This window comes from Panicum hallii, chromosome 9, assembly GCF_002211085.1.
Source record: "Panicum hallii strain FIL2 chromosome 9, PHallii_v3.1, whole genome shotgun sequence".
Taxonomy (NCBI): Eukaryota; Viridiplantae; Streptophyta; class Magnoliopsida; order Poales; family Poaceae; genus Panicum; species Panicum hallii.
The window spans coordinates 13,636,288-13,647,550 of NC_038050.1; the positions used below are offsets into that span (position 1 = coordinate 13,636,288).

The following is an 11,263-nucleotide window of genomic DNA, read 5'->3' on the forward strand; positions in this document are numbered from 1 at the left end:
ATAGGCGCGTGCGGGAGGGATGGTCCGCACGTGTCCGCACAGCCCGCGCGTGCCAATCGCGGCTCTTGTTTGAGAACTGCGACACGAACCCTTTCTTTTCGGGAAGTACGATACTGTTTCGGCACACTCGATGCATGGTCGATACCAGGACAAGTGCGCTAGCTGTGAAAACGATGGTTTTGGATCTGATGGTGTCGCTAGTGTGTAACATCGAACCGAGGGGTGGAACATGTGAGAAGGTCGGCCGTCGGCCGTGACACTCCAAGCAAGCAGCAGGGCAAGACGCAGAAGCGATGTTCATGCGTATGCAGCTCCATCATTCTCGTAAGAAATCACAGGGCATGCATTCTGCTTGCCTAGCTAATTTGCAAACCCGTGGCGTCAGTCGGCACGGGTGTTGGGACGGGAGTTTTTTCTCGTCAATAGCATCTCCAGCAGATTATTCATCTACTTTATATATTTTTCCTTTCATCATCATTAATATTTTTTATATTTTTGTAGTTAGTGCTGCAGCAGATTACTTAATGGATAGAATATATGGAGGAATCTCCTACATTTGAGTAAGAGTGAGGTGTGTTTTGGCGATCACTAAGAATATTTTGGTATTGACAATAAAATTAGTAATCTGCTCGAGCATCTTCCATTATAAAAAGATAGTATTTTTAGAATTGTTGAATTTTAAAATTTATATATGCCCTCGGCCCTATTTCTTGTTCTGCTTCCAGCACGTGCAGAAGAGAGCAAAATCCAGGGCTCCCGCCCTACCGCCCGTGGTCCGCGAAGCTCCCGACCAATTTGCCTCCCGCGCGAAGCCATCCCTCGGGCGGGTCCCGTCCGCCCGCCTCCAACCCAGCCCGTCCGCCCGCCCCGGCTCGCCCGGCTAAAACCCCTCCCTGCTCACTGTTCTCATGTTCCTCCTCCGAGCCACCTCCACCACCACCACCTCCCCGCTCCTCCTCCGATGCCGCCCGCCCCCCTCGCGTAAAACCCTAGCCCTAGCCCTCGCCCCGCCTCCCCTTCTCGTCCCCTTCTTCCTCCGTCCCCGCCTCTTCGTCGCCGCCTCCTCCTCCTGCGCATCCGCCGCCTCTCCCCGCCGCCGCGCGACCGCGGCCGCCGCCGCGGCCAAATCCGCGGAGAAGAAGCCGCCGGCCGCGAGGGCGAAGCGGGCCGGGGCGGTAACTGCGCCAGCGGCGGCGGGAATGTCGGCCTCCGGGGGCGGCGCCGGGGGGAAGCGCACGGTGGCGGACGTGCTGATGGGGAACGCGCGGGCCGCCGCCAGCAAGGCGAAGAAGGCGGCGCCGTCCCCGAGGAAGCCCCGGGCGCAGCCCGACGGCGCGGAGGCCGAGCCGGAGGACGCGGCGGTATCGGAGAAGCCGCCCTCGCCGGCGAGGTCCAAGCGGGCGTCGTCCCCCGCGAAGTCCCCCCAGTCGCTGGCTGACGGGGCCGCTGGCGAGAAGAAGAGGTCGACGTCGCCGGCGAAGTCCAAGGGTGCAGCCGCGGCCGCGCAATTGGATGGAGCGAAGGAGGATTCCCCGTCGCCAAAGAGGTCCAAAACCCTAGCGGCCAAATCGGACTTTGTCTCGCGGACGGATGGGAAGAAGAAGAGGTCACCCTCGCCGACCAAGGCTAAAGGCCAAGTTGCTTCCCAAGCGGAGGAGAAGAAGCAGCCCGCATCACCGAAGAAGGCCAGAACCAAAGATTCCCCAAAGTCCGAAGAGAAGAATACCACCCTAGAGCTGAAGAAGAAAGGCACTGAGTTTGACCCGATGGCTGCTGCCTATTGGAATCCCGGTGAGCCTGTGCCATTCCTGTTTCTGGCTCTGGCGCTTGATCTCATCTCCAACGAGAGTGGCCGGATTGTCATAACTGAAATCCTGTCAAATGTGTTCCGGACGGTGATGGCAACGACACCGGATGATCTCCTTGCAACAGTATACCTCTCAGCCAATCGGATTGCGCCACCTCATGAGGGGATTGAGCTTGGAATTGGGGACGCATCAGTCATCCGCGCACTTGCAGAAGCATATGGACGTAAGGAGGAGCATGTTAAGAAGGATCTTAAGGTAACAAAGTTGGGTGAAGGTATGTTCATCAGTTCAACTTCTATGGAATTGGAGGCATAAATTTATTTGTTGTTTCCCTTGGCGATTGTAGGAATTGGGTGATTTGGGGCTTGTGGCGAAAGCAAGCAGGTCATCGCAGAAGATGATGTTTAAGCCAAAACCACTGACAATATCTCGGGTGCTTAGCACTTTTCGGACAATTGCAAAGGTTATATATCGTTTCTTCCATTTCTCATGCAGTATTTCAACCAAATCAGCAAGATTTTCAATATGAAATTGAACTGCTTTTATTCGGACAATGGGTGATATTAAGACACGCACTAGCAGAAGTAAAATCACAATATGTAGTGAGCCTGGTATTAGAGAGTGCCAAAGTGGATAATTTGGTTCCATAATGCATTAGCACACTATTTCACTTGAGAAATCATTTAACAAGTATCGTTTATGCAGGAGTCAGGCAAAGACAGTCAAGATAAAAAAAGAAACCATATCAAGGGACTTCTTGTTGCTGCCACTGACTGTGAACCTCAATACATCACGCGTCTTCTTCAGGTAAATCGTGGAATGGTCACTCAGAGTACTTCGCATGGTGTGTACTCAATGTCTTCCTGAAATTGTTACTTTTGTTGCAGTCAAAGATGAGGATCGGGTTGGCAGAGAAAACTGTCCAAATGGCTCTTGGGCAAGCTGCCGTATATTCTGACAAAAAATCTTCACCGCCAAAAGTTCAATCACCTTTTGAAGAGGTGACTACTGTTTCAGGCTTTTATTTACATAAATCCTTTAGTTGATTTGATAGGGTTGGTGTGGAATCATGTCAATGCCTGCACACAAGCTCTTTGTTTGTTTTTTTAATCAACTCTGCAGCTGTGGTATCATGCAACTATGCAATATAGGGAAGGTCACGTGAAATGAAAAGTGTAAGCACGATTTGGGGAGGAGGGGTTTAACTCACAAGGTTCTATTTGTGTTTCGTCAACATCCTTAATTCTTGCCCTGTTATAAATCATTTTTAGCAAATTTTGAGCATGTCAATGCTTGGGGGTAGCTATTTAGAATAACCAATGTAGTAACATACTGCTGCCACCTTGTTCATTGAAAATTGACTTGAACAAAGTTTTTGTGACTTCCATGTTTTTCTTAATCCTCCTATAGGGGCATCAGGTAGTTCAATCTTGTGCATAATACTAAACCTATAACTCACCTTATCCAAGTCTCTGTTGCTTACATGTGGAGGATTGTTGATTTGATGTTGACAAGTAAACACCGTTTATTTCTAACATTGTATTAAAGGATTTGCATGAATGCCAATTGTGAATGGTCACTTAATGATTCTTATTGTATTCTTGAAGGCTGCAAAAATAATTAAACAAGTATATTCAGTTCTTCCAATCTACGATAAAATTGTCCCAGCATTACTTGAAGTTGGAGTTTGGAAGCTTCCAGAGACATGCAAATTTTCCATAGGTGTCCCTGTTGGCCCTATGTTAGCAAAAGCAACGAAATCTGTCTCGGAGATCATTGACAAGTTTCAGGGTCTTGAGTACACTTGTGAGTACAAGTATGATGGTGAAAGGGCTCAGGTATTGTCGAGCCGCATGACTGTTTAGCGCTTCATATATTTTGACCCATGTTCATCTCAGTTGACACTTTATAATCTGGAATCTAGATACATTGCATGGAGGATGGTTCAGTAGAGATTTATAGTCGGAATGCTGAAAGAAACACCGGAAAGTATCCAGATGTTGTTGATGCTGTTTCTAGGTATATTCCATTTCATATATTTTTTGCCTACCATTGTAATTCTGTAGTGTCCACCTGAAGAAGCACAAAAATAATGCAATTTTAGTTATAGCCTTAGAGCCCATGCTTGATGTTTGTACCAATCCGATAGTCATGTTATAAATTTTTCATCAGATTGCACATAATTGAATGGTTTTCTAACTTCACAAATGGTATAATGATGACCTTTTGGGGTATTGATTGGGATTCTTTTCATCATCTTTTGAATGAAAGACCACCACAGGTTGGCTCTGTCCACCTTTGTTCTTTTCTTCTTTTGGCCTATGATATTTTTTTACCTGGCAATTCCAGTCATGAATTCCTATATATATCGGGGATATTGAGTTGATTTTGCATGTGTTCATTAAAGCTGAAGCCATTTCCTTCTGTTTTTGTTTTATGTACGCCCACTTATACAAGCTTTTTAAAGCTAATCTGGTTACTGGCTCAAGAACTTTGTAGCCAAATTTATGGTTTTTCTCCTGCACTTTGAGTTCCCGTCCATCTTATCTTAGCATCTCAACGCAGATTCCGGAAGCCTACAGTCAAATCATTTGTCTTGGACTGTGAAATTGTTGCCTATGATCGTGAAAAACAGAAAATTTTGCCTTTCCAGGTTTGTATTTCATTATCTCTTAATTTCCAGTTGGTTACTTATGAAAGTGAACATCATATAAATATCCGAGCATGCAACACTAGATGCTGTAAACCAGAGATGTTCTATGTTGTAAACTAATCGCTTCAGTTTGGCAACCTTGTTCTGTCTACATTTGCAATTGCTATTTGACTTGTAAGGGCCAGTGATTGTTTCTTCTCTGCAGATACTTAGCACAAGGGCCCGCAAGGGTGTTACCATAAATGACATCAAAATTTCAGTCTGTACTTTTGGCTTTGATATTCTTTACATAAATGGACAACCTCTTCTCCAGGAACAACTCAAAGTTCGTCGAGAGGTACTGTACTTGTCCTGTAGACTCTTAATGTACAATATCATTTTGTTCTGCTACTGAATTACCTTATTTGTGCTATCCCATGGTTGCGATCAGTTTTTAACCATTTATGGTTCATTTGAAATTTTTGAGCCAGCTTAGCAGAGCCTATTAACTATCACCCCTCTGTTTTTTAATATATGACGTTGAGGACAAGTTAGCTTGCCCTTAACGTCATATACTCATATACTTGATGGAGGGAGCATTATTTTTTTTTCCAGAATATGTGGCACATATGTATCTTCAGAAAACCAGAGGAGTATTCTACTCTGAAGCTATTAAATATAAAAGTTCGTGGTATTGAATCACACAGAGCACGCGCATGTGTTCTTTCTCCAGAGGTCTAATTATTCCTTTGCATTGAATACCTAGCAGCATCTTTACAACTCTTTCGAGGAAGTACCAGGTGTTTTTCAATTGGCAACTGCAATTACATCAAATGACCTTGAGGAGATACAGAAATTTCTTGACACAGCTGTCAACTCCAGGTAACTGAAATATCTATACATGGCCAGCTTATTAATATATCTTCTACTAATTCAATGGTTTCAAGGTTATATAGGAGCAAGTTTCAGCGCAAGATAAATAAAACACTTGATCACAGCATTGATTTTTTTATCATATAGGAGCAAGTTAGTAAGATGGAAAGGTGGAAGTTACAGTAAATTTTAAAGAATAATAGATTTAAAAAGGTATCCCTTCAAAGTCAATCCTTTGGACTTGACGTAGAATCCTATAAATCATTCCTTCTAGCCCTCAAACATTTTCTTTGGGATTGATGAAACACAAAGGTGGTTGCACATTTGCTTCACGGGATAACCATTTTCTTCATAGGCAGCAATTTAAGTGTTCTCCAATTTTCCTTTACCATGTTCAATGTGGCCTCTGGCTGTCCAACAACAATACTTTCTCTCTTTAAATTTAGTTATAGCATGGAATATGCTATACTGGCTGTTTGCTTTGCCTGGACTTTTCCTTGAGTATCACATGGAGAATTCTATTGTTGTAAGAGGTAAGCTTACAGATCTGTATCCACCTTGGGACTGAAAATAAAACGCGAAGAATTTTTTCTGTGCAGGGGTTACATGAAACTATCAGTATGCAATGTTAGGCAATATTCTTTTAACTACCATCTCGTTGTTCTCTCCCCTCCTTTTTTGAATGATTATGTTGTGGAGATATCCCCCGTCCCCTCCCCTCCTTCCGTCTCCTTTTATTGATATATAAGTTCTGATTGAATGATTATGTTGTGGAGGTATCCCCCGTCCCCTCCCCTCCTTCCGTCTCCTTTTTTTTTGCCAAGATCTTTTCCTTGCACTAAGTTTTAAGTTACTGAAGTTGTGAAGGGTTGATTATCAAGACATTGGATAAAGACGCTACATATGAGCCAGCGAAGCGATCAAACAATTGGTTGAAACTTAAGAAGGACTACATGGATAGGTTAGTGCATCACAAGTCATGCTGATTCAACTCTTTCTTTCCATTGCATTCGCATGCAAATCTAGAAAATCATAATGGGCAGGCTATTTATAATTTATTTATTTCTTATGCTGCAGTCCAAACTCCAAATCTCCAAGGATCATTTATATTGAGCTGTCTTGACTTTTTGTTAATATCTGGGACCATGTGAACTGTATTTCAGTAGAAACCTATATAAAGAACCATTATTAATTGTGTCTTAGAAGTGGTGTATTCCTTTTATTTTGGGCAGCATTGGAGACTCTTTGGACTTGGTACCGATTGCTGCCTTTTATGGGAGAGGAAAACGAGCAGGTAGATGGTTCTTTTCCATCTTGCACACTGAAAATGAACTAAATTTGAATGTTTCTATTTGTGTTTCTTCCTACACCTGTCTGTTCATTTAGCACTTTTACAAAGCTCGATTGCTTTATTTTTTTTCCTCTGCTAATACATGTTTCTTCTGCCCTTGTTATGCTTATTAGGTGTATTTGGATCATTCCTTCTGGCATGCTATGATGAGCAGAACGAAGAATATCAAACAATATGCAACATAGGTAGATTACTTTTTTTAGAAAAATGAAAAACTGAAGCTGCTACTTTGAGTTCTCTTCATTCTTTACATCTTGATGCATTTAGGTACTGGATTTTCTGAGCAACAGCTTGAAGAACGTTCTTCAAGCCTTCGAAGTAAAGTGATAGAAAAACCAAAGGTGGTGAATTCCTTCGCCCTTCTGTTGAATGACAGTTTCTTATTGATAATTTGTTATTGTGTTCTGTTGTCATCCGTAGTAATGCTTTCATTTGTACAGGCATACTACAGATTTGCTGACACAATGGACCCTGATGTGTGGTTTGAACCGTCAGAGGTAATATGCACATTAAATCTTGATAATTTATTTTCATTTCACTTTATTCTTGGTTTCTTTGGAGACTTTGTTTATGCTTTCAAATCTGACCCCCCTGATTTCTGCTCATTAAAAACCAGTCCTTGAATTGTTGTTGTTACATGCTTAAAACATTTCATGTTGCCCTGAAGATTGCTGGTTGCAATCACAGTGGTCAAGCAGGTTAATTTAATTAAATTTTCTCAGGTGTGGGAGGTGAAAGCTGCAGATCTGAGCATAAGTCCTGTGCATCGTGCTGCTAATGGTATAGTCGATCCAAATAAGGTTGGTAGTTCTATTTGGCATTGTTATTCCTCCCTTTCTAGATTGTGCTTTGCATATATGAACAGAAGACTAAAAGGTCAAATTGAACTAGGGTATCTCCCTGAGATTTCCTCGTTTGTTGCGATTACGGGATGATAAAAGCCCAGAACAGGCGACCACTTCTGAGCAAGTAAGTTTTCTGCTGCATGCTATTTTCGATTGTTTGTTGTTTTGTAATGTCTCAATACTGACTGTCCAAATTTTGCAGGTTGCTGACATGTACCGGGCTCAAAAAATCAACCACGGTTATAACCAGGAAGATGAGGACGATGATTGATGCTGACCCAATTTTTTGCGTTGAATGCATGACTCATTGAGGTAAAGCACTAGTCCCGTTACAGGTTTCCAACTTAATCTCAACCGTAATCTGTTTCATTTACGGGTTTCTATCATTGTGATCATAAAACAGGTATTGGCCAGAGGATGCGTTCCTAGTGGTTTGCTTCGTCCTGATTTGAACAGTCTGGGATATATTCAGATTTGTGCATTCCTTGTGATGATGTGTCCTGCTTCATTTTCTTTTCGTTTTTTTACCGTTCACCACGTGGATTCTGTGAGTTGTGCATGCGGCATAGGGGGTTGGAATCAAACTAACCCAGTAAGTACGTTAGGACATGCATTAGCACTAGCATAGCAATTTTCACCTTGCCAAGAAAGTGGAGCTTTATAGCAACCAAAGCACAGATGGAAATGAAGTGCAATCATGCCGATCTTACCCTTTGGCACGCGGACGCCTCTTAGTCGCGTTGAGGCAGAAGGGCTGGCAAAGTGTGTGCCATAGTGAGGCCCGTTAGCAACTCCAAAAGCCTAGCTAAATTTCACTCTACATATTTTCATTTAGCTATCAATTTAGCTAAAATTCCCTCTCTATATTTGGATATACACCAATAGACTAATCAAATCTTACTTTTCATCCACGTGAGCTCCCTCTCCACGCCTGGAGCAGCAGCTCATCCGGCGCCCCTCTCCTCTGCTGCCTCCACCACCAGCAGCCGATGCCCCTCCCCCTATCTACTCCCCTTGCTGGCAGGAGTCGTGTCGAGGTGGCTGGGTCGTCGGTGGCTGGCCGCGCTTGGCTGCCCCCGCGGCTGGTGGCCCGTATGGCGAGGCGCACTGCTGGCGTCCGCCCCGTCGGGATCTGTTTGGATCTGCCGTAGCGGGTTGTTGGGCTGTGCCGCGCCGTGTCTGGAGCCGCCCTGCGCCGGGAGCTGCCCTGCGATGGCTGCCTGGTCGCAGCTGCCTACGCGTCGGCGCCCCAGGCTAGAGGCGCCGGCCCGGCCGCTTGTCATGCCTGCAGCTGGCCTTGGATGAGCGCTGGTGGAGGTGCTCCATGGAAGAGAGAGGGAGGCTCCCTAGGGCTGCTCGGTGGGGAAGAAAGGGAAGGGGCAGGGAGGCTGCTGAGCTGCCGCGGGCTGGTGGAGGTGCTCCATGGAAGAGAGAGGGAGGCTCCCTAGGGCTGCTCGGTGGGGAAGAAAGGGAAGGGGCAGGGAGGCTGCTGCGCTGCCGCCGGTGAGGGAAAGGAGGGGCACCCTATGGCTACAGGTGGATCTCGGCGCGCGGGAAAGAAGGGGGAGGGTGCGGGAGGAGATGGTGAGGCGATGGGGCTTGGCGAAGATTGCTAATGAGGCACCGCGGATGGCTAGCGAGATAGCGAGGATTGGGAAATAGAGAGGCTGTTGGATCCGTTTTTACCCCGTTTTAGCTAATTACCTATCCAACTCGGCTGTTGGAGATGCTCTTAGACTGTTAGGGTGCGGTGACGAAAAGGTGGTACCGGTGCTGGAGCTTTCTAGTTGAATTCGCTTCATAATGAAAGGGTGAATTTCTTCAGGAATCTGATCTACTGCCTCGTGTTGTGTTACCGCAAAACTAATTGCATTCTGCTAAAAAAATACCCATTTGAATTAGCTGACGATAATACATAGCAAACCCATCTGCATTAGGCGTACAAAAGGACCTAAAACACCAAAAGGAAATCATACGACAAAAACCCAGTCAATAACCCTACTGCCTCATTGTATATGCACGAAAGCCACATTAGAGCCCAATCACAGATCCGATCGGTTTTCCGGCCGTGTGTGTATTTTAGGCCCAACTGAAGCGTTGTATATCACGGGGAGCACCACAGGCCCACGGCACGTCGGCAATGCAAGGAAGAATGTCTAAGAACCAGGATATCTGACACAACCTCAGAGAGATTGAAGGCGCATAAGAAGTTGCTGCCTGCACCACTGTGGTGTTGGATTGATAGAAAGTCTACAGGGCTAAGGTTCTTGTTCTGGTAGCCTTTTATTGTTCAAGGTTTAATACAGAGCTTTAACCAAGAATCCAGATAAGTGCTGTTTCTTTTGTGATGTGCTGTTTACAACACCAAAACAGGTTTAAAGCCGCCAAATGTACAACATCAGGTGTTAATGGAAAGGAAATTAAACGGTAGCCGTCCACGATGGTGGGTTCTTGAAAGGGGTTCCTGCGCTCAACTGAAGTTCGGCAACAAGTTGAAAGTAACTGCGACTTGTCTTGGCGCTTCTCTGAACTTGCTGTAACCTCAATTCTTCAGTAACTGCACTTCTTCAGACATCAGACTTGGTGCTCCTGACAAAGAAGGATCAGGGGCACCGAGAAGCGAGAAGCGAGAAGCCCTGGCCAGGACCAGGAAGCGCTGATGATCAGGAGCTGCCGCGGCACCACGGCCGTCGCCATCGCAGCCTCAACGGTCGACAAGGAAATTAGCCAATCAGAAATCACAATCAGACAAATCGAGCAACGTAGAGTACTTTTCGGACCAGCATTGGCCGGTGACGATTCATGTGATAACAGAGAATCCAAAAGAAACAACTACGGGTCAGTTTGGCAGAGCTTCCAGAGCTGATTCTCTGCTGAATCCAGCAAGAGCTCTGCCAAATAGTTTTTCAGAGAGAAGTGATTCTCTGCTGATTCTGTGGAGTGATTCTCTGAAATGAACTAAGAGGCTGGGAGCGGAAAAAAGGAGTTTCTCCTAATTCTGTGAAGTGATTCTCCATCCTAATTTTAAGAGTTTATGCTAGAGAATAAAAGAGAATCACCTTCAGCCACAGAATCACTTCTCTTAGAGAATCAGCTCCCACAGAGAATCAGGATCAGTTGGAGCTCTACCAAACTGGCCCTACATCTGCCAAAATCGGTTTCATGATACCCTTGCCCTTGCGGTCGGCGGCAGAAGAACCGGTTGAACACCTTCTTTGCTTCTCGCCGAGGGGGTGCTCAAGGAAGCAAGGGCACGTGTGGAAGAAAGCGCGAGGGCGAGAAGGAATTTCGGAATTTCCAGGGGGTAGAGGCGCTGCGGCGAGGAAGACGAGGCTATATAAAGAAGGCCGGCCCTGGGCTTACCGTTGCGCCGTGGCGGTTGTCGTTGCGCCTGCGCGTATGCTTCCAGAAGCGAAACCGGATTTTGGGGGAAGGAGACGGGCGGAATGGGACCTCGGCCACTGATGATGGGCCACAAGGGCACAAGGGAGCCCGTTTAGGAAATCCGGGGCGATTCAACAGGCTACAAGTTTACCTATTTCATGCTGAAATTTATAAGGAGAAAAAAAAATTTCTCTATCATTCCTGTTGAAAATGTGGAGGATACTTCAGACTCTGACAACAATGATCAACCCACTGCTGAAAAACCTACCAAATTCTTAACATCTCCATGCATGCTATTCATGGTACAAGTTCAGCTGCTAGTACCTTTACACTATTGATGAAAAGTGGCAACAAAATTGTAATTGCATCA

The 11,263-nt window shown here is 45.4% G+C and overlaps 1 protein-coding gene across 6 annotated transcripts; it reads left to right on the top strand.

Moving 5' to 3' along the window:
- Positions 1-893: 893 nt before the first annotated feature.
- On the top strand, positions 894-8,218 carry LOC112875101 (DNA ligase 1). 6 transcript variants are annotated; one of them, XM_025938811.1, is made up of 18 exons: positions 894-2,063; positions 2,155-2,271; positions 2,514-2,615; positions 2,696-2,809; positions 3,416-3,646; positions 3,733-3,827; positions 4,374-4,461; positions 4,667-4,798; positions 5,210-5,322; positions 6,173-6,274; positions 6,546-6,607; positions 6,778-6,849; positions 6,932-7,005; positions 7,105-7,161; positions 7,387-7,464; positions 7,556-7,633; positions 7,712-7,821; positions 7,913-8,218. In XM_025938811.1, exons 1-17 carry the CDS (start codon positions 909-911, stop codon positions 7,778-7,780), a joined length of 2,739 nt encoding a protein of 912 aa, XP_025794596.1. In that variant the 5' UTR covers positions 894-908; the 3' UTR covers positions 7,781-7,821; positions 7,913-8,218. The 6 variants fall into 6 exon arrangements, 3 of the variants coding, with proteins under 3 accessions (XP_025794596.1, XP_025794597.1, XP_025794598.1); XR_003225120.1 differs by lacking the exons at positions 7,105-7,161; positions 7,387-7,464; positions 7,556-7,633; positions 7,712-7,821; positions 7,913-8,218 and adding an exon at positions 5,913-6,089 and having other exon boundaries at positions 6,932-6,951; XR_003225119.1 differs by lacking the exons at positions 7,105-7,161; positions 7,387-7,464; positions 7,556-7,633; positions 7,712-7,821; positions 7,913-8,218 and having other exon boundaries at positions 5,913-6,274; positions 6,932-6,962.
- The last annotated feature ends 3,045 nt before the right edge of the window (positions 8,219-11,263 follow it).

Coding starts and splice junctions, on each gene's coding strand:
- LOC112875101 (XM_025938811.1), top strand. CDS start 909: ATGTTCCTCCTCCGAGCCACCTCCACCACCACCACCTCCCCGCTCCTC. Junction 5,323..6,172: donor GACACAGCTGTCAACTCCAG/GTAACTGAAATA, acceptor AAGTTACTGAAG/TTGTGAAGGGTTGATTATCA. Junction 7,465..7,555: donor GTATAGTCGATCCAAATAAG/GTTGGTAGTTCT, acceptor AAATTGAACTAG/GGTATCTCCCTGAGATTTCC.